Below are 22711 nucleotides of genomic sequence, written 5' to 3' on the forward strand. Positions count from 1 at the left end.
GGGCAGGCAATTGCATGTGTAGAGGTCCAGAGGTGGGAGAAAACCCCGGCACTCCGGGGGAAGTGAGAGCATTTCAGCGCGGCTGTAGCACAGAGCCTGGGGAAAGGCAGGAAGGAGGCTGGGGGGTGGGCGGCCAGGCCCTTAGGAGCCTCGGGGGCTGTGCTGGGGAGGCCGTGTGCAGGAGATCCAGTCCACATCTTCAAAAGCCTGCTCTGGCTGCTGTGTGGAGAAGAGACTGGAGGAGGAAGGCAAGAGGAAATCAATTGTTTGGAGGCTCTTGCAGGGTCCAGATGAGACCTGACTCGGTCTGCACAAGGGCGGTGGCAGCAGGGTGGGGAAAGGAGAGGATTCGGGAGCTCCCTGGTGAGTTCCTGGGCTCCTCTTACTGTGTGACTAAAGCCATGGTGGGAAGTGCTGCCGCCGCTTTTCCAATTACAACCAGCGGGATCACGCACTCTAAGGTGACCTGGTGAACTGACTCTTTGAGAAACAGGCCTTGTAACGGAAGAGCTTTGTTATGAAACCTGTTTTGTGTTGTGTTGCTGAAATATGGCAAGTAATAGCCTCTGGTTCCAGTTGCAAAAAAGAATAATTACCCTGACACCATGTGTTGTCAATAACATATTCAGAGTATTAACAGGCTTCCACTGAAAATCCAAGCAAAGTGAATTGGAAATCAGCGTAAGTCCCAGGTTGGATAGGTCACAGAAATTCAGGTGCACGGTAGTGCGCACTCCTAAGGTTACCCTGAGGGAGCATGGAGTCTTTCTTTTTTTTTTCATTTTTCCGAAACTGGAAACGGGGAGGCAGTCAGACAGACTCCCGCATGCGCCCGACCGGATCCACCCAGCATGCCCACCAGGGGGCGATGCTTTGCCCCTCTGGGGCATTGCTCTGTTGCATCCAGAGCCATTCTAGCACCTGAGGCAAAGGCCACAGAGTCATCCCCAGCGCCTGGGCCATCTTTGCTCCAATGGAGCCTCGCTGCAGGAGGGGAAGAGGGAGACAGAGAGGAAGGAGAGGGGGAGGGGTGGAGAAGCAAATGGGTGCCTCTCCTGTGTTCCTTGGCTGGGAATCGAACCCGGGACTCCTGCATGCCGGGCCGACGCTCTACTGCTGAGCCAACCGGCCAGGGCCACATGGAGTCTTTCTTTAGCTTCAGTGGGTGTCAGACAGATCCTTTTGTCTTCAGTACCAGTTGTGTGGTCTTGGGCAAGGGACAGCCATTAGTCTCAGTCTCCTCACTTGGAATTAGAGACAATAACTATGACCTCACAGGGTGTCCTGAAGAGCCTGCTGTATAATTCGTATAGTAATAGCAGAGATTGATGGAATGCTTATTATGTGCCAGACATTTTTCTAAGCACATTGCATATAATAACTTTAATCTTCTCAACAGTTTCATGAGATAGGTACTTTTATGATCCCTGGCTGAGATGAGGAAACTGAACCACGATGAAATCCAGTGACTTATTCAAGGTTACATTGGTGGTAAGAAACAGCCAGGATTTGATCCCAAAGAGTTGACTCATAAGTACCAGGCCATACTGCCTCCCCACAAGCACAGTCCAGGGCCCGGAGCATGGCGGATGCTCAGTGGAAATGTTTATTTAGTTCCTTTTCATTGGCCCTAAATAATGTGCCAAGTGCAGGACATGCTTAGAAAGTGGTAAGCCAATAAATTGCCTGACAACTCTAACAGCCTGTAGGGATCAACTGGTGTTGGTTAGGAAGGAATTCTCATCCTGACTAACATGGGGAAATTAACCTTATCTTGGATGAAGACATCTGGTTGTTGATGGGTCCTTGTGTATGTGTAAACATTATCCAGGTGACAACACCTGACAAGTGTCCACTGCTGTCCACCGAGAGACCTTGATTGCTTTCCCTCAGAAGCCTCATTCATCAGCTCTGACCAGGCATTTTAGATTCATCCCATATTTATTAAGTATCAACCATTTATTGATGACTGATTAAGCATCAATCTTTTATTTAGTCAACAAGTACTTACAAAGTACGTCTATGTGCCAGGCGTTATCTTAAGTGCTAGAAATGAGAAATCCACAAGCTATGGGTTCTGCCCTCTAGGAACACAGAGCCGGGGAAGAAGGCTGGCCTCTCAGCAGGTGAGCTGTGATACCAAGAGCTTTGTGGGCCAGAGGAGGAAGCCACTGGCCCTGCCCCAGGAACTGAGCAAAGACCCCACAGCAGAGGGGCCATGTGGCCAGGGTCCTAAGAGAGGATATTTTTGCAGCTGGAGAAGGAGTGGGAGAGCATTCTAAAATTATAAATAGACAAAAGCCTCAAGGTACAAAAGGATGTGCATGTTCCGGAACATTGAAAGTTCAGAGCGGAATGATCGCGGCAGCCGCTCCAAAACACTGTCCCTCGATGCTCAGAATGCAAGGTCATTAAAAAAATTTTTTCAAAATAAAATTGCATCCAGTTCAAGCTCATATTTATCAAAGTCTTTGCAGCTCCCTCTCTCTTGGGTTCTGTCAGAACTCAGGGCCCAGGAAAGATGGAGTAGGAGAAGGGTGCCTGCCCTCTCCCTGTGGGGATCACCAATCCTTGCCCAGGCCCCTGCGGTCCCTGTAAAGATAACATGGTCCCCGCAGGTCAGCACTGCTGCAGAGACCATTACCGGGGATTTGTCAACTTCTCCTTCGGGGCAAGGGTAACTCAGACCTTGGGTCACGAAATGTCTAGTCTCTTCTCTGGAAGGTGCAAAGCGATGGAGAGAGGAGGCGTATTAGTTTATTGCAGCTAAGTCCACAGCAACAAGACACAAATTAGTGACTCAATAACCTCCTTGGGTAGAAGTGTCAATAGGGCACGGCTCTCTCCCTTTGCCGACAGCAGTCTGGAGAGACAAGGTAAAAGGAGCTGGACTCATCCATGCGCAGGTAAGTGATCGCCGGTGGCCTGGTGCAGAGGCACGGAGTCAGGTCTGGGTACTGATGAGTGGCTCTGTGCCTTCTGCAGGTGTGGCAGTGTGGCGGGAGCGTGGAGGTCCTGCCCTGCTCTCGGATTGCCCACATTGAGCGAGCCCACAAGCCCTACACAGAAGACCTCACCTCCCATGTCCGCAGGAACGCCCTCAGGGTAGCTGAAGTCTGGATGGATGAGTTTAAAAGCCATGTCTACATGGCATGGAACATACCCCAAGAGGTAAGGAGCCCCCGTGGGGATGGATTTCTTGGGGTTTGGTGGGAACAAACACAGACACACATGGGACTAAATCCTTCTTCCTGTAGGTCAACGAGGGTCTTGTTTACCATGCTAGAGTGGACTCTTAACCCCAAAACATACTACATTTTGAAGAAAGGGTGCTGCTGATGAGGCACTAAGCCATGATTTACCCCACCCCCATCCCTGGTCAGCTGTTTGACATAGGACTTCTTCTCTGCAGACCTTAGTGTCCTCATTTTAAATGAGAACATTTGACCAGGTAGCTCCAAGTTTACTATATGTTCTCAGGTCCTTGGCTTCTCTGACATTAGGTAGTTCATGGTCCTGACTTAGAAATATATCAGTCATTACCAAAATTCATAAAATATACCTTAATCTCCCTATAGATTGCATTCCAGCTTTTCCGTCACATCTTTGGCCAAAGAAATGGAACGTTCTTATGCATTTGGGATTTTTTGAGCCACATGGATGGAGATGGGATACACTCTTACAGGACCTTTAGGAGAGAAGTAAACTATTCTGGACATTTTTTAGGCTGCTTCTAAACTTCACAGAACCCTATACTGTAACTGCCTGCTACTGTCCTCTAGCCCTCTAATCACCTACACTTCAGAAGTACAAGGGAGAAAGCAATGTTTCTCTAGTCAGTTTGTTCAGCCTTGTGGTGTGTCATATGGAAATGACCTAGGACGGCGGAGTTGGAAGAAACCAACAGATGCCAGCCATGGCGTCCCAGTCTGCTTAGCAGCCTGTCTGCTTGGGGATCATTGCTTATGCTGCATTCCACGTGAGACAGCTGCTGACCTCATGCCCTCCTTCTTTCCTCCCAAGGCTATGGCTTCCCCCTTGGGAGTGCTTTAGAATGCTCCAGCTCTCTCTTCCTAGTAAGGAAATGATTGAACTTTGCTTAAAGCTTCCATATGAAGGCCCTGTTTCCTAACTTCTCCCCCCACCTAATGTTTCTCTGGCTGAGTGATTAAGAAAGTATGCTAGACAATGGGCACAAGCCATTAGACATCCCCTCTCCCCACCATAGGGGAAGGGCTTGAGTTGGGTTGCACACTCCCACCACCAGTGGAATCTCAGCAGTTGGGAGGAATATTGAGAAACCAATGCGTACCAGTCAGAGTGTGCTGACCCTGATGAACCTCCCCAGGATTGCATCCTGACAGAGGGAGTGTTTCTAGGGAAACAGTGGTGCCTTCTGGACCCATCTGTGGCTGCAGATTGGATCACAGTATTCTGGGCAGCATGCTGAGCCCCACTCTGGGAGTCGTCTGATAGAAAAATCTAAGAACACTTGCAAACTCCCAGGAGCTCACCAGTGAGGCATTGTAGATTGCTATCCTCTGCTGAAGGACCAGAGTCCAATGCATACCTCTGCCTCCTTCCCTCTATACTCCAGAGCTGCAAACTTCCCCCCCAGTTGCAGCTGCCAGACTTTGAAATGCATAGCCAGTCCAATGAGACCTGAGTATGTTAAAAATAATTGGAAAATGATGAAACTCAGTGTCTGTCAGTGACTCCCCATGGGGGAGTAGTTCAAACCAAGTGAGAAGAACAATGGTGGTGAAAACCAGAAAGCTGGATGAGATGTGGTAGTGTCCATGGTAGAGCCGTAGGTGGAGAAGGAAGAGGGTCAGTGTGCTTCCTAAAAATCTGTCTCTTGACCCCTTGCTCCCATCTATGTCCAGACTCCCTCTTATTGCTCTTATCAAACTTCTGGAAAGGGTCAAAACTTTTTCACTTCCCATTCACTTCTCAAGTCACAATCAAAACTCCATCAACACTGCTTTTGACAGTCATCATGGACACTTTGGAGTCTGTAACCTACGAGATGCCACCTTTTCCCTGTAACTCTCTACTCCCTCGGCACCATGAGCCCACACCCCAGAATGTCCTCACCTCTCTCCAGTTTCTCCTAACCCCTTTTTGGGCTCCTCTTACTTCCACTGGATGCACGTGTCCCCAGGGATCCATCCTCGGCCCACTGCTCTCATCATGAACTATCTCCCTGAGTAATCTTATCTACTCTCGGGTCAGCAGCCACCTGTCTGTTCACAACTTCCTGTTGCTATCTCAAGCCCTGACTTCTGCTTGTAGCTTCCTACTCACAGCTGACAGCTTCTCCTGGGTGTTCCCACGGGTGCTTTGGATGGAATCTGACCAAAACTGAGGACATGTCCCCCACCTCCAATCTGCTCCTGTTCTTATTCTTTGTCTCAGTTCATACCACCATCTGCCCAGACATATGAGCTTGAAACTGAGCATCTCCTTTTAATCCTCCTCTTCCTCAGGCCCCATTCCCAACCCATCACCAAGCCTTCTCTCCATTCCTGCCTCTTCTTGTGTCTGGGCTCAGGCCTGTGCCTTACCTTGCAGAAGTCTCCACCGAGGTCCCCTGGCGCCAGTCCTGTCCCCCTCAGAGCTATTCTTCACACCACCCCAACTTATCTTTTAAAAACTCTCTGCGAGGCCCTGGCCGGTTGGCTCAGTGGTAGAGCGTCGGCCTGGCGTGCGGAAGTCCTGGGTTCGATTCCCGGCCAGGGCACACAGGAGAAGCGCCCATCTGCTTCTCCACCCCTCCCCCTCTCCTTCCTCTCTGTCTCTCTCTTCCCCTCCCGCAGCGAGGCTCCATTGGAGCAAAGATGGCCCGGGCGCTGGGGATGGCTCCTTGGCCTCTGCCCCAGGCGCTAGAGTGGCTCTGGTCACGACAGAGCGACGCCCCAGAGGGGCAGAGCATCGCCCCCTGGTGGGCGTGCCGGGTGGATCCCAGTCAGGCGCATGCGGGAGTCTGTCTGACTGTCTCTCCCCGTTTCCAGCTTCGGAAAAATACAAAACAAAACAAAACTCTCTGCGACCATGTTATTGCCCTACTTAAAATTTTGAAATGATTTCCCAGTGTTTGACACAGATCTAAGCCTTCCCCTTTGGCCACCTGTCCAGCCGCAACCATTCACCAGCCCTGTTCTGGAGTCTCCGCAGATGGCCCGGACTGTGGGAACTGTCCACAGCTTGCTAGCCATTTCATGCTGTTTCTCGCCTCTATGTTGTGCCAGTATTGTCCTCTCTGCGTGGAATTTCCTATCCAAACCTCGTCCCCAGCCCCCACCCTTACCAATTCCCGTCCACCTCTTAGAGTCAATTCCAGGACCTCTTCCCTGGAGAGCCAGCACCAGCTGGGGAGAGCGCTTCTCTCTACACGGATGTCTCTGTCATTGCGTCACCACCCCACACAAGAATGTCCTATTCTCTGACACTCTGTCCCTCTCATAGACCAGTGGCGCTCACATCTGGCTGGACTTGAATCACTTGGGTTACAGCCCCAGAAATGATGACTTTATTGGTTTGGAAGGGGACCAGGGATACTTTTTTGAAAAACTCGTTGGGATTCTAATGCCCACCCAGGCTGAGAACAACTGCACTAAACCATGGGCTCCCTGAGGACAAATTGTGTTATTTATATTTGTGTCACCATGCCTAGTACAAGGTGGGGCACATTGTCGGATTTCAGTAAAACCTCGCTAATGCTTATTAACAAATGAATCTGCTGATCATGTATAGAATCTCTTCCTCCCTTGGTCAATGGCTCCTAAAAGCAGAACAGCAGAACAACTACATCACTTGCAGAGCTTTTAAAAAAACAACAACAACACACTGATTCTGGATCTTATTCTCAGGGATTCTGAGGGGTAGATGTGTAGTGGTGCCAGAATCTGTAAAAAGCTCTCCAGGTGCTGGTTTGGGGCAGCAGGGGTGGGTAACACTCAGTTAGCTTATCCTCTCATCTTTTCAGACTCACCTTTAGCATCATCAGCTACTCCAGGAAGCCCTCCTTGACTGCTCACTTCCCTTTTCCCACCATTCCGGCTGCCCCACACCATGAGATGGACTAGGGGCCCTTCCTCTGCTGCTCCTTAGCGCTCTCTCTTCCCTCTATGCTTCATGCTGTGTGCAGAGTCTTGTTTGCTTGTCTGGATCTTCAGACACTCCTTTCTGGCAGAGTGTGACTTCTTCCTACTTGGATACACATGCTGAGGACAGCACCTAACAGAGATTAGGCACTCAGAAAAGATGAGTGAAAAAACAAAGAAGTGATCCTTTTTCTGTTCATAAGTGTGATGATTGGGTGTTCATGCTCTTGTGTGACATGTGCCTCTCTCAAAACTTGTTACGGCCTGACCAGGCGGTGGTGCAGTGGATAGAGCGTCGGACTGGGATGCAGAAGGACCCAGGTTCGAGACCCCGAGGTCACCAGCTTGAGCGCGGGCTCATCTGGTGTGAGCAAAAAGCTCACCAGCTTGGATCCAAGGTCGCTGACTCCAGCAAGGGGTTACTCAGTCTGCTGAAGGCCCACGGTCAAGGCACATATGAGAAAGCAATCAATGAACAACTAAGGTGTCGCAACAAAAAACCGATGATTGATGCTTCTCATCTCTCTCCATTCCTGTCTGTCTGTCCCTATCTATTCCTCTCTCCGATTCTTGCGCTGTCTCTGAAATAAATAAATAAATATTTAAAAAAACAACAACAACTTGTTACCACGTTGGCATAGTACCCGTCTGACGATAAAAAAAAAAAAAGAAAGAAAAAACAAAGAAGAGAGAGGAAGTGTAGATGCTGTATGGGCTCCTGTTCTCCCAGCTGCCCTTGATGTGACGTCCCATACTGTACCTTCAGTTCAGTCACCAGCACATCTGTTTTCTATTTATTTAACCTTTTGTCCACAGCATCTCAGCTGCAAGATTAGAGCGCAACCCTTCAATCCTGCCTAATGTCTGTCTTGAGAATTAAGGAAGTCCATGTATGTAAAGACTTTGGTCAGTGCTTGGAAAATGGAAAGCACTAGATAAATATCTCCTCTTGTTGATGTTATCACTTATATGCTCTGCATTTGCACCCCAGCTTTAAAATCCCCAAGCTGGGCAGTCAGCCTCTCTTGCTGCCTTCTGTGCTGAGTCTTTAGGCTGTGCACTGAGCAGCAATGACTCTCTCACCTGATCCCTTCCCACATCCAGTCTTGAGCATTTAGAAGTCTAGAGTCTCTGACCAGGTGGTGGCACAGTGGATAGAGCATCGGACTGGGATGTGGAGGACCCAGGTTCGAGACCCCGAGGTCACCAGCTTGAGTGCAGGCTCATCTGGTTTGAGCAAAGCTCACCAGCTTGGACCCAAGGTCGCTGGCTCGAGCAAGGGGTTACTCGGTCTGCTGAAGGCCCACGGTCAAGGCACATATGAGAAAGCAATCAATAAACAACTAAGGTGTCATAACAAAAAACTGATGATTGATGCTTCTCATCTCTCTCCGTTCCTGTCTGTCTGTCCCTATCTATCCCTCTCTCTGACACTCTCTCTGTCTCTGGGAAAAAAAAAAAAAGAAGAAGAATTCTAGAGTCTCGAGCATTTAGAAGTCTAGAGGGGGAACCTCCAGCTCTTGCATCCATCAACTTTAATTGAAAATCAGTTTGTTTATCAACAAACAGAAAGTCAGTGTGTAGCAAAGTATTGATATTTTCTTGCCCAGGGGTCGGGCACTCCCTCTGCTTCCTGGCCAAAGGCAGGCTGAGTTCCAGGGATGACGCCAAGGTGCTCAGGCAGCAGGCCTTCTTCAGGGTTCACCACAAGGAAAACTGTGTGGCTGCGCTGCAGGCAGGAACACTGGGCAGCTGTTTGTGTGGCTAAGTGTGTTTGTGTTCTAGGGCTGCCAAAACAAGTTTCTACAAACAGAGCGGCTTAAAACAACAGAAATGTATCCTCTCACAGTTCTGATGTCGGAAACCCAAAATAAGTGCTGGTGGGGCTATGATCCCTTGAGGGTGCTCCCTTGAAGGTCCTCCCTTGCCTGTTACAGCTTCTGGCGGCTCCTGGTGTTCCTTGGCTGATAGATACATCACTCCAATCTCTGCCTCTGTCTCTGTGTCCAAACCTCCCTTTCCTTTCTCTTACAGATTTAAGCTCACCCTAAATCTAGAATGACTTCATCTCCAGGTTGCTAGTTAATTATATCTACAAAGACCCTATTTCCAAATAAGGTCACATTCAGAGGTACAGATAGACAAAAATTTTCCAGAGTGGGGGGGGGGCACTCTTCAACCCACTCCATTAAGTATTCAGCAAAGGACAAAAGAGATATTTATTGTTTTCTAATAATAAGGGCCAAGGCCAAGGTGAACTTCTCTAAGGAAGTTTGCTTATTTCTCAATTCCAGACCCCTGCTCTGAAAGATTTTGATGCATTTTACGGTAAACACCCAGTACAGAAGTGCTGAACTATTCAAACGGAAAGGCTTAAGTCAACTCCTACACAGGAAAAGGAAAGGGTCATGAAGTCCAGAAATATAAGCCAAGGAAAGCTCTGATTTTTGAATTTCTTAGAAGTCCAAATACATTGGCCCTGGCCAGTTGGTTCAGTCATAGAGCATCGTCCTGACATGTGAATGTCCTGGGTTTGATTCCTGGTCAGGGCACACAGGAGAAGGGACCATCTGCTCTTTACTCCTCCTCATTCTCTCTTTCTCTCTCCTCCTGTAGCCTTAACTGGATCGGTTCAAGCAAATTGGGCCTAGGTGCTGAGGATGGCTCCCTGACCTCTGCCTCAGGTGCTAAAAATAGCATGGTTGTTTGGCAACCAAAGCAAAGGCCCCAGATGGGCAGAGCTTCCCTGCCTAAGGAGCTTGCCAGGTAGATACCAGTCAGGGCTCATGCCAGAGTCTGTTTCTCTGCCTCCCTTCCTCTCGCTTAATAATAAGTAAGTAAGTAAATAAATAAATAAATAAGAAGTAAAAGTACAGATGGATGCCTGGTAGATCATCTCTCCTACTTTTCATTAGATCATTAGGAGAGAGACCAACTTTCCCTTGATCCTGAGTGTAGAAATCAAGTTTTCCAAAGGGAACCTGGAATCTTAGGAAAACACAGAGATCTTCTTGAGACAAGTTCTTGTAGTGGCCCCGGCAAAAGCTGAGACATAGGATTAATTTGTCATCATATAAAGGCAGTTAGAGCATGGAAGGGGAAAGGCCTGGGTCCAGGTAAATAGCTCTGTGATATACGAATAAAGTACAGTCAGGTTTAAAGGGTTAGTACTTAACAGGTGCCTTGGGGGGGGGGGGGTTGAAGTTAAGCAGGCTTCATTTATTGCTAGTTGCTATGTTCACCACTTCATAAATATTGGCTCAACACAGGCTTGTTAATGTAGTTCAGTGGGTGTGCAGGCCCAGGGACTCTCAGTGCTCTCCACTCTACTCTGGGACCACAAGGAATGGGGGGGCTCCTCTCTCCCGCTCACTCAGGGACAGGCATGCCTCCATTACTATTCATTGCCTGCCATACCTTGATGGCTCAGGGACCACCTTTCTGATACACCCAGGAAATGTGGAACACAAGTACTGTCTATGCTAAGACCCCCAGCTTAAAGAGGGTCTGCTTCTCTCACAGAGCCTGGCCTCAGGAGGCAGGAGGGCAGGCCCTCGCAGATTCACAGGGTAAGGTTAAAAGTGCACACTCCAGACTTAGGCTTATTGGGCTCAACTCTCAGCTCCATTTATGAACGGTAGGACTTTGGGCAAGTCACCAAGGAGGTCACTGAACCTCTCATTATCTTAACTCCTTGTCAGTAAAATAAGGGTTATATAGTGCTACTTCTATAGATTTAAATGAAACAATAAACATAAATATAAATAAATCTAAGTAGATAAATATAAATATATATGTCTGTCTCATACAAAACAAAGCCTAGCACATTTTACATGAGCCTTAGCTGCCGTGAGTATTAGGAACAGTATTAGAATCAGCATTACTCCACTTTCAACTCTTTTTCCTCCAACTCCCTCTCTGCCCACAGCTCAGAGCTTCTCAATTTCCCCCTTCAGGCAGGGAAGACCTTACTCAGACTGTATTCCTCCCACTTTTCACCTACAGCCAAACTATAGCTTTTTTTTTTTCAAGTTTAAAATTTAAGGATTTTCCAGTTTTATTTTCAGTGGCCTTTGATGACAGTCCCCATCAATGCTGACCTCATGTTTCATCGTCTATGATGGGACAGTTACTGGGATAAGGTACCTGTGGGCATGTGAGTTCGGTTCCTGCATAGACAGTCTCCGGAATCCTGGTTGGGGAGGTCTGGGGAGAAGCCGTGTCCTGGTGATGGCTGCATCTCTGCGTTCATGTCCCCACGTAGGACTCAGGAATTGACATTGGGGACATTACTGCAAGGAAGGCTCTGAGGAAACAGCTGCAGTGCAAGACCTTCCGGTGGTACCTGGTCAGCGTGTACCCAGAGATGAGGATGTACTCAGACATCATCGCCTATGGAGTGGTAAGGAGCCAGCCCTCGGGGTGCTACTCAGTCACAGACAGAGAGCGAGGCTAGAGAGAATCAGGGGGAAGGAGAGAGAGAACCTCTCAGCCGCCCATGTGGCTCTGTGGTAGGCCTGTGGATGAGGGGCTTGTTTCTGGAGCTGTGTGCATGGCAGACTTTGCTTTCATAGCCCAGACCTCTCCAGTCTGTTAGAAGAGGTGCTTGGTCTCTCCTGCATAGTCCTGACCAATTCCGCTCTAGCCCCAAACTTGCATATTCCGCTTGATAAAACAAAAACCTGCAGTTAAGTTTGCACAGCTATGTAACAAACCCCAGTTGTTCCCCAAGAGTTAATGCCTGAGATTCCATCAATCAGCCTGCATGGCTCCACTCATACACAGAGCATTTTGAAAGGGGTCCTGGAAAACATAAGCTTCCTGAGTTTGCTGTATTTTGAAGGATGTTTTAGTACTGCCTGTTGGTGGCACAGAGCAGTTCTCCCTGGTGAAGGCAGCAAAGTGGAGGGGCAAAGCACAGGGTTTGGATACAGACAGACCTAGTTCCAATCTTGACCAGGACACCTCCCAGGCAAGTGTCTTAATGTCTATGGGCCTCAGTTGTTTTGTTTTTTTATATAGTAAAGGGATAGAAGAAAGTCTGAGATGTAGAAATGTATTTTCTAAGTTTAAAATACTTAGAAGGTGATAAACTCTCCCATTCTTCCCATATTCCCAGGATCATAAAATTCTCACTGTATTTTAAGTGACACCTGCTTGATTTTGGGTTATCTCACCTGAGTTTTGCTGACCGAACAAACAACAAACACATAAAGTTTTTCTACTGACAGTTATACCCTCAAAACAACCTACCTCACCCTATTACACATGAGGAAACAGAGAAGCAAAGCTATGTGCCCCTATGTGCATAGGTAACCAGTGGTGACACTGGGTCTAAAATAGCTATACTATCATTTCAGTTCCTCCCTTTTCAGAGTGTCCCCTCAGGCCTTTTTGATATCCCACGATAAAACGTTACGGGTGAACTAAGGCCTCTTCCTTGGATGACCTGTGGGCAGAACTGAGTTCAAGGCCCACCTCAGCAGGAACATAGTGGGCACAGCGTCTGCCTGTGAGGGGAAGGATGCTGGTGGAAGGTTGCTCTCCATGTGCTCTGTGGGCCTCCCAACTCTAACGCCCTTGCATTCTAACGGAAACAGTGTGGAGATTCCAGGAACTCCTCCTCCTCACAATCTGGAGGGCCCCTGTTGCCCTGGAGACCAGCCTGTAGGAAGGGGTCATATCCTCCCACAAGAGCCCCCATGGCATGGTTGACATGTCTTCGGAGAACCGGCCAGTAGCCTCCTGCCTCTCCACTTCTCAGGCTGGTATAATTCAAATGTCAGAAGGCTCCTCAGCTGGTGCTGCTCAGCAATTACCTGAGATTCCAGGTCCTGTCGTCACCATGGAAACATATTGGACTGCGAAGTGCCCATTAACCCCACCTTCTACCCTGAACCATTCTGAGGACACAGTTGCTACTGATGCCTCTACACTCCCCATGCCAAGTTGTATGTGCTTCTCGGCCATTGTTGGACCACATCCAAAAAGGACAGTTAGGCTAATGTGGCTTCAGAGAAACTATCGGCCCCATACCTCTGTGAGCCAGGGCAAGCTTCCTCACCAAGCGGTCGGTTATAGCCAAACGGTATAAAGTCGGCCGGGAAAACTGCAACAGTGGCACTGTGTGCATGCAGCCATTGCAATTTTGGGTCTTGGCCAAAGGTATCTTTGTCTTCCAAGCAAAAGGGTTGCCTCTTACAAACACATACAGCAGGTTGACCATGGAGCCTTCTCTCCACCAAACCCAATCCCTAGGGCTGGTGGACATCTCTGACCCCTGCATGTTCCTCTGCCAGCCACATCCTAGGGCCCCACCAGCCTCGCGCACTCCTGCCTTCTCCACAGGCTGGGCTCTGACGTGAGTAGAGACGTGCCTGCTTTTCAAGGAGAGTAATGAACCCTCGGTGGGGGCAGCAGGATACAGTTGCTGGAGCCAGAGGATTTGCTGGGGCTGAAACACTCTTCCTGATGATTATTTTTATTCTGAAATGGAAAGACCAGATATCTTCTCAGATGCAGAGTTTCCTGTTTCTTTTTCCCTTCCAGCCCATGTCTAAACTAACTTGCTCAGGTTAAATGACCCCCTGGAACTGTCAGTTAGGCCAGTGTCAGGTCTATATGAACCAGTCCATTAATCCACTCTTAGGTCCCATTAATGACTCCTGCAGGTCGAAGGGCCTGTGGACCCTGTTGTAGGGGCACAGGTTTCCCCTGGATCATTGAGCTTCATGTCTGGGAGACGGAGTGGCTTTGGATTAATTCCAGCTCTGGTGCTGAGAGTAGTATTGGAGCAGCATCGGGAAACAGACACGTCTGGCTTCTGAATGTTAGCTTTGCTACTTAATCGCTGTGTAACCTCAACAATTTGCAAAACCTTAAAGGTTCTGGTCATACCATGTCACGAGGCATCTTTCAGGATTTTAGTCTCAGGATTGTCCCATTGCATGGTGGGAAAACCCTGGACTTTGGAGACAGACTCCAGTTCTGCCACTTGTCCAACTATGACACCCATTCACTTGGGAATGCCATTCATGTGTTCATTTTATTTAGTCATTCATTCAGTCCACATGTACTTATTGTTTACTATGTACCAGCACTGGCCCCTGAGAAAGACTGAGCCCTGGTCTGGTGACTGACTAACAGGGGAGACAGGCAAGCGGAGAAGCAACAAGAATACAGTGTGCTGAGTGCTGTAGGAAGAGAAACGGAGGAGCTGGTGGAGCACAGACGTGGCCGTCCGCACAGACTTGGGTTAGGAATGGCTTCCAGAGTGGCGGCACGACAGGAAGAGGAGGATACTGTCAGGCACAGCGAAGGCCAGAGCAGAGCATCCACGCAGCGGGAATGGCATTCCAGACAGAGAGCCGGGGCGGAGCTCCTCGCTGCACTCACTACCTTCATCCTGGAAAGAGATCGTGTCCCTGAGCCGGCTGGGTGGTTTCGAGAGTTAGGTGGGATAACGCATGGAACGCACTTCAGCGGTTCCCAGCTATGTGGTCTTGGACAAAGCAATATAACTTCTTGTCTGTTTCCTTCTCTATCAAACAAAGATAATAATAGCACTGACCTCATGATGCTGAAAGGAAACAACACCTACAGGAGCTTAGCTCAGGGCCTGGCAAATAGCAAATGTGCAAATATTAGCTACTATTATTACTGCTTTAACTTCCTGAAAGCCATTCAGGGAAACCAACCTTTATAACTGCATCAACATGCTGGGAACCGCTGAAGTGCGTTCCATGCGTTATCCCACCTAACCCTCGAAACCACCCAGCCGGCTCAGGACACGATCTCTTTCCAGGATGAAGGTAGAGAGTGCAGCGAGGAGCTCCGCCCCGGCTCTCTGTCTGGAACGCCATTCCCGCTGCGTGGATGCTCTGCTCTGGCCTTCGCTGTGCCTGACAGCATCCTCCTCTTCCTGTCGTGCCGCCACTCTGGAAGCCATTCCTAACCCAAGTCTGTGCGGACGGCCACGTCTCTGCTCCGCCAGCTCCTCCGCTTCTCTTCCTGCAGCACTCAGCACACTGTATTCTTGTTGCTTCTCCACTTGCCTGTCTCCCCTGTTAGTCAGTCACCAGACCAAGGCTCAGTCTTTCTCAGGGGCCAGCGCTGGTACACAGTAGATAGTAGATAGTACATGTGGACTGAATGAATGACTAAATAAAATGAACACATGAATGGCATTCCCAAGTGAATGGGTGTCATAGTGGGACAAGTGGCAGAGCTGGGAGTCTGTCTCCAAAGTCCAGGGCTGGAGCCAGGATTTCACCCCAGTCTGTCTCTCCCACCTGTGTCAGCAGACCCCTGCCTAATGGGAGGGAAAAGACACAACCAAGGTGGACTTTATCAAAGGCAGCACCCACTGCCTCATACAGAGGCTGACTTTGAGATCCTAGGGAGAACCAAGCCTGACATCAGGGATCTCTGGACCTTTCTCTTCGCAGGAGCAGTAGCGGGTCTCACTAATGGTTACAGTGCTAGGTATCGGGGACACCCATCATTTGCAGGCTGCGGGAGAGGTCCAGAGTGTTTGCACAGGCTCCTCCCACATGGGCCAGCCAAGCTGTTGGTTTATCATAAAGGATCTGCTGCATAGACGCTCATGGGTCCCTGCCTAGGGAGTTGGTACATGTTCATATTTCTTTAAAACCTTCAAACCACAAATCTGAGTTTAAGCTGCTATCACCCAGTAAAAGAAAGGAAGCTCAAGAGAAAAGAATTTGACTCTGTTCCTGTCCCTTGTGAAGACCAGGGTATGCATAGACCACACATGGACCTCTGGCTATCTGTTCCATTTCACATCCCTTAATTGGAGTCATTGTACTCCTGCCACAATCCGTCAGGGCTACCAAAGCTCAGTCACTGCCCGTCACTGGCTTTCTTCAATAGATGGCCCACCTGTGGTCCATTGCCCTGGACTTCCCCATGATGTCCATTTCCAGCCTCCAGTTCTAAACAGAGTGCTTTGATTGCTAAGAAAAGCTATTTAAGCTAGCTCAGCTTAAGGTGGGTAAAGATACCACAGACTCTCTTATGGACACAGGACCCGAAGTGCAGCCAGACACAGGTACTCAAGCTGGGAAGCACACAGCCACAGCAGGGGCAGGGTGATTTCTCTGTCTGTCGTTCTGTCTGCTTCATGCTTCATCTCCTCCTTGATCACTACTGTGCTCCTCTGCTTGCACATGGCCAGCAGCTCCCCCACACCCAATCCAAGGGGCAACCACATCTGTGCTGTTAGTTGTCGTGTGCCTGTGGGTGAGGGAAAGAGTTACCTCTCTCTTCTTCTCCCCCCCTGGCCCTCTCCTCTCTTATTCACCTGCCAAACCCCCCACTGTCGAGACCTATTATCGACTGGGCCTCCACTGGGGCCTGGCCAACCACTGCAGGAGGCAGTGAGGGCCTAGTCCCAAGCCCCCCAAACAGTTGACATGTTGCGCACATCCCCCAACCCTCAAGAGCAAACACATCTATCCTGGGACCTTTGCAGGCCGACCTGCCACCCCTGTAGAATTAGATGGGTGAAAAGCCTAGCACCATCTGTATGTGTGCAGCAGTGTACCTTTTCTTTCTACCTAGACTGACTCAGCTTCCCAGACCAGCTAGCTGTTTAAAACATGAATGCTTGCCCTTCAAAGGGGCTGGTCTAAACCTCAGCACCTTTATGCAAAGCTTGTTGGTGTTTGTTGGTTTCCATAGTATACAACAGGCCTTGGGTTGATTATGGAAATGGAGCCTGTCCAGTGCAAAGCTTGTTTCTCCTGAGTTAACACATTTCTTTCTCTGTTCTCTTCTCTTTGGTGTGGCTGCCCGTCCTGGTGTTCAGCTACAGAACTCTCTGAAGACTGATCTGTGTCTTGATCAGGGTCCAGACACAGAGAACGTTCCCATTGTGTATATCTGCCATGGAATGACGCCCCAGGTGAGTGCCCTGAGATCTCCCCATGCGGGGGGTGTGCAATGTGTGTCTGGTGTGGGGAAGAATGGTTAAACTCTGGCATGGCTACTCTGGGCTAAGGGACCTTGAGAGCATCTCACTAGGAAGTGTCCTCATGAGCAAAAATAGGAGAGTCATGCCTCCTTTCCCTGGAAGGAGGCCAGGGGAACATATGCTAGGATGCCTGGATCCTCTGGTGTGGAAAGCCAGGAAGGTGATACATTTCTAAAGGGAATACCTGCCCCCTCTGGGAAGACCATGGGTAAGTCACAGCCCTGGTCTGGCAGCCGTGCCTTTCCTTAGCAGGAAACCCAGGATTCCCCCAAACTCCCTGACACCTAAGGGTCCCTACAGAATGCCATTTCATAGCCTTCAAGTTCTGTACTCTGGTAAATCATAGCCGGGGCCAAAATTGATAGCCATGAGACCCTTTCTAGCACTTATGGTGCTCTCCTGATGGAGAGTAAAGAGCAGCTACAGGAATATGTTATCCTAGAAAAATTCTCTATTCATTGCCTGGGCTTCAGATACCCACAGAGGATGTCAAGGCACAGGCAAGAGACATGTTTCATTCAACAAAGTACAATGGACAGTCATTGACCAAGAATGCCATAGACCATAGACTAACCTGTTATGACTTGACAACATGTTTAGAGTTAACTTATATAACTTCCAGAAGTGCATAGTGATTAAAACAAAAAAATATATTTTAGCATAGAAGATATATATATTTATATATATATATATATATACATATATTTATACAATTACAAGTTACTATTTGAGTTACTACCTTTCTAAACACACAACTGAAAGATATGCTGTGTGTCACCTGATGTACTATGCTGAGACTTCCCACAATGGTCACTGTTACCTCCCCCACCTCATCTGTTTTGTTGCTGAGCTGCTGTGACATCCCTGACTGGTCAACTGTAGGTCAGCGTATCACACTGTCCCCACATCATGCAGTGTAGCAGCTCATTCTTCATTATTACAATGATCTGACATTTCTAATGGGTGACTATTTTTATGTAAACCTTTATTGACATATAACATAACATACATTAAATAGACAAGTTATAAATATACAGATTAATAAATTTCCAGAACAAACATACTTATGTAACCAGCACCCAGATCAAGAAAAAGGGCATCATTGCCTGATTTTGAATTTTATATGTATAGAGTCAGGGTATGCTTCTCGTGTTGGCTTCTGTTTTTCATCATTGTATTTGTAAAGCACATCTATGCTTTACATGCAATTGTAATTTGGTCATTTTATTACTGTGTAGTCCATTTTATGAACATCCCATATTTACTATATATTCTGCCGCTGGTGGGCAGGTGGGCAGGTGGGCTAGTGCCAGTTCAGGAGTATGACTAATCCTGCTATGACAGTCTTTGTTCATGTCTTTCGACGCACAGGTACAATTGTTTCTTCTGTGTTTATACTTCAGAGTTGAATCACTGAGTGGTAGGGTGGACACATGAATTGTTTCTTCTGTGTTTATACTTCAGAGTTGAATCACTGAGTTTAGGGTGGACACATGCTCACTTTCAGCAGACACTGCCTGTGCTAGTCCAGCAGGGCAGCTGCACAAAATGCCCAGGCTTGGTGGCTTACACAGAGATTGGTCTTCTCACCGTTCTGGAGGCTGGGAAGTCTGAGATCAGAGTGCCAGCTGACTGGGTGTCTCGGGCAGTCACCTTCTCAGTTTGTCCTCACAGGCAAGGAGAGACAGCATGAGTGAGATCTCTGGTGTCTCTTTGTAAAAGGACACGAATCCTATCAGATCAGGGTTCTACCCTTAGGACTTCATTTAACTTTAACTTGAAGGCTTGGAAAATTCTCAGCCTATCTTTATTGCCAAAAAAAAGAAGATATATGTTGTGAAAACATGTTGTGAAGAGAGCACTGAAAGTGACTGAACAACAGAGATCATGGTCGGGACTCAGGGACTTAACGACGCCAGCAGCAGAAGCCAGAAACGGAGATGGGATTGTACCAGCAGAGACTCTGCCAGGGTGAACTAAGGAGGAAGTGAGACAGGATGAAGGAGGGCTGTGGGCCTTCTTAAAGTCTACAAGACGGGGCCATCGGCTATTCAGTTGTGAACAGGCACCATTCCTGAAGGAAAGGGAAGAAGGTGCTGATGGCTATTTAGAGACTGTCAGGGCGGCCACCACACCACAGGCCCAAGGGCAGGGCTACTTCCTCAAAGGATGGGAATGCTCCTCTGGTTTCAGTGGGCCAGGATGACCCTGCCAGGTGCCTCTGGTGGGATCAAGACAGTGAGATGCTTGGGCAGGACCACACTAGAAAGCCAAAGGAGCGGGAAGCCCTGTAGAGCAAGGAGGCATCAGTAGGGTCATGCTCCTTCTGCAGGACTAGGGAAGGATGTGTTCCTCTCTCCTAGCTCCTGGTAGCGCCTCGGCTTGTGGCAGCATCACCCGGTTTCACATGGTGGTGTTCTCCCTGTAGGCATGTCTGTGTCCAAATTCCCCTTTTTCATAAGGGTGCCAGTCATTGATCTCATCCTAACTTAACTAATGACATCTATAACAACTCTATTTCCAACCCTCTTTTCACACGTGGTGGTACTGGGGGTTTAGAACTTCATCGTGTGAATTTTTGAGGTACACAAATCAATGCACAACACTCCCAGAGGAGGAAAATGTGACTGGAAATCTTACTTTCACGCCTTGACTAAAAAGTGCTGCATATGACTTCCTCTCACATTTATTTGGCCAGAGCTAGTCACGTGGCCCTGCCTAACTACAGAGAATATGGGACATTAGGGCTTTCTGTGTGCCCAGGAAGCTTGGTCTCTGCCACATGACTTTAGATATATTTTCTAGATTCGTTCCACCTCTGACAAGTAAGAAAACAAGAGAATGGCATCTGGGGGGATGAACTAACTGACTTGCCAGAGGTCACACCATGAATTATTGGCAAAGACAAGACTAGGAACGATGCCTGTATTTTGAGTTACAGTTTCTGCTCCAGTTTTATTCATTAAACATCTGATAGCTTGTCTTTTAGGAAGTCCTCATATTTTAAAATTTCATTTCCCCTGAAGAACAAATTTGGTCTATTGATTAGATTTTTTTTACAGCAATTTATCACATAGCCTAAACAGGGTCCAAAGACATTAGGGAGCCAAAGACAGCTGGGGCTAGAAAGTGGCACTGGGTTCTCATCTACACTTAAACCCTTTGAGAAATTCTGCTTACATTTTGTTTAAAAAGTTCGCTCTGGTACAGCTGTGATATACTCAGTTCTCAGGGAAGGCCCTGGGTAGGAGAAAGCATAGTGTAACTAACCAAATTAACCAGGGGAAGCATGCCAATTAATTAATGAGTAAATGTAACTATCTTATTTAAATTAGCAGCAACTTTCAAGCAATCCTCAAAATAACAGAGAATATTAATCCTAATTAGCGTAACAGCTTGAAAAATTTCTTCTGCTGGGAAAGATACAATAGGGTCTCCCCACAGGCTCTTTCCAGGTGTCCCCAAACTACGGCCCACAGGCCACATGCGGACCCCTGAGGCCATTTATACCCCCCCACACTGCACTTCCGGAAGGGGCACCTCTTTCATTGGTGGTCAGTAAGAGGAGCACTGTATGTGGCAGCCCTCCAACGGTCTGAGGGACAGTGAACTGGCCCCCTGTATAAAAAGTTTGGGGACCCTTGATTTAGCCAGTCACTCATTCACTCACTTATTTACTCATTTGCTCATTCAAGAAACATGCATTAAGTATTATTTTATGCCAAGAATTTTCACGGGCAATGCCAGTTCTGCCCAGGTTGCTGACCTAGAGGAGTCCCAGTCTGGAGAGGGAGGCAGGTACTTAGATCATTATAATTCATACAATGCACGGTTTGCAACCTACGGCCCCAAACCACCTTTTTATTAGCCCGTCAAAGGAGAGGCTATGGGAAAGGACACTGTCTGGGGACTCCTCTCATTCTTTCTGCCTAAATCTTCTCGACTGTAAAAGACCCAGGAAAAGAAAAGTGCTTTTCCTATGGGAAGGTGAATTCTTGGCTATAGAAGAAGGAAGATGAAAGGGACTTTAATTCCTTCTAAAGTTTTTGAAATTCTGAAGCTGCCACGTTTATGCTTCAGGAAGTGCTTTTTGACTCAAGGTATAAAGATTAGAGTTGAAAGTATTCTATTTTTATCCAGTGTTGAATTCCATTTAGATCAGGTAATGTGTGTGATGAAAATAGGAAAAATATGGAATTGTAGATGGACTTTGGTACCTTTACTTTTTGGAATTTCTTTGGAACTTTTTTATTATTTGTTAAAATTCTTACTTGGCTAATACATCTGTACCTACATACAGGAAGAGAGGAGAGAAAGAGAGAGGGAGAGAGATGAATGAACAAACTTGCTTATTTCTCTGTCTGTTACTTCTCTAGAAATGCCATTCCCACATGGGGTCATAATGATGCCATCACCCCTCCCCCGCTTGGCAGTTACCCAGGGGCAATACACGGAACATGAGCAGCTTCCCATGGATTGTGCTTGAACCTGAATCCCTATGTCTTTTAAGTAACATCTCAGAGATAATTGAGAAGCTTTTCCTTTGTGGACCAAGAACTTAAGTCATCAGCCACTTTTTGGGAGATTTGTCTACTTCTCTGTGACTTTTATTTATAAATAAATTAGAGTGCCAGGCTCTGAGAGGCTGTGTAAAATGTCCCTGAGTTAATTTCCTGGCTCTGATGGGATGAAACTATGCCCTCCACAAGTGCCTGTGTGTGGTCGGATCGCCCAGGTGCCCGCGGACGAATGTTAGTGCAGGGCCCTGGCTGGCCTACAGTGTGAGGGGAGCCTCAACCAACCCTGAACATCTGGCTGGTCCCCTCCAGCCCTGCATTATTTGACCTCTGAGCTATAGCCTCGCATCATTCCACGGGGCACTGTTCCCGTAGGATGCAGAGTGAGGGGTGCCTCTGGGAGGTGCACTTCTGGTGGGGAGCAACCCTTCACTCCTCCCTGTGACGTTTCCACTTCAGCAGTGCAGGCTGGTTGTTGCAGGTAGTCGTTTTTGCTCCAGAGAATCCAAGGCAGTGACGAAGTGCTCATGAGTTTGGCGTCTGGCAGGGCTGGGATCGAGTCCCAGTTCTGCCCATACCACACGTGTGACTGAGGCGAGTGACTTAATCTCCCTAATGTTCAGTTATGAACAGCCATCTACACGTCACTGAATTATTGTGAGGGCTCTGGTGGTCTATATGTGACAACATTTAGCCCAGTGCCTAGAACGTGATGGTAGGTGTTACTATTTCATACCTAAGGGCAGCCTCTTCCAGGGTCAGAGCGTCTCCGAGGCTGAGGCGAGTCGGGCTGCCCACCTGCAGTCATGGCCCTGCAACCCAGGATCCCCAGGGCCGAAGTGGCTGCCTTCATCCTTCCAGCCCGTTGAGGCTGCCGTGGAGACCAGGCGCCTACTGTATTCTGCCCGCGTCCCAGGGCTCGGGAACTCACTCCTCTTGTCTGCTTATCTATAACTGATGAGTGAACGAGTTGTTTTATAACTGAAGCCTTCAGTCTCGCTCCTTCCCTACAGCCCACCTGAAAGAATGAAAGGAAAGGGAACTAGCCTGAGCTGGGCCCCCTGGGGGCGGCTTGCGTGTGAATCCCCACTCTG

The 22711-nt window shown here is 48.2% G+C and overlaps 1 protein-coding gene and 1 pseudogene across 2 annotated transcripts in view; both read left to right on the plus strand.

Moving 5' to 3' along the window:
• Positions 1-22711, plus strand: part of GALNT18 (polypeptide N-acetylgalactosaminyltransferase 18) — a 364308-nt gene that overhangs the window by 300662 nt on the left and 40935 nt on the right. For both annotated transcript variants that reach the window (XM_066365677.1, XM_066365674.1), the window contains exons 7-9: positions 2986-3171; positions 11371-11508; positions 16936-17031. In XM_066365677.1, coding sequence (XP_066221774.1) covers positions 2986-3171; positions 11371-11508; positions 16936-17031 — 420 coding nt within the window. The remainder of the gene's footprint in view (positions 1-2985; positions 3172-11370; positions 11509-16935; positions 17032-22711) is intronic.
• Positions 7290-7408, plus strand: LOC136389978 (small nucleolar RNA U13; annotated as a pseudogene).

Source organism: Saccopteryx leptura, chromosome 1, assembly GCF_036850995.1.
Source record: "Saccopteryx leptura isolate mSacLep1 chromosome 1, mSacLep1_pri_phased_curated, whole genome shotgun sequence".
Lineage (NCBI taxonomy): Eukaryota > Metazoa > Chordata > Mammalia > Chiroptera > Emballonuridae > Saccopteryx > Saccopteryx leptura.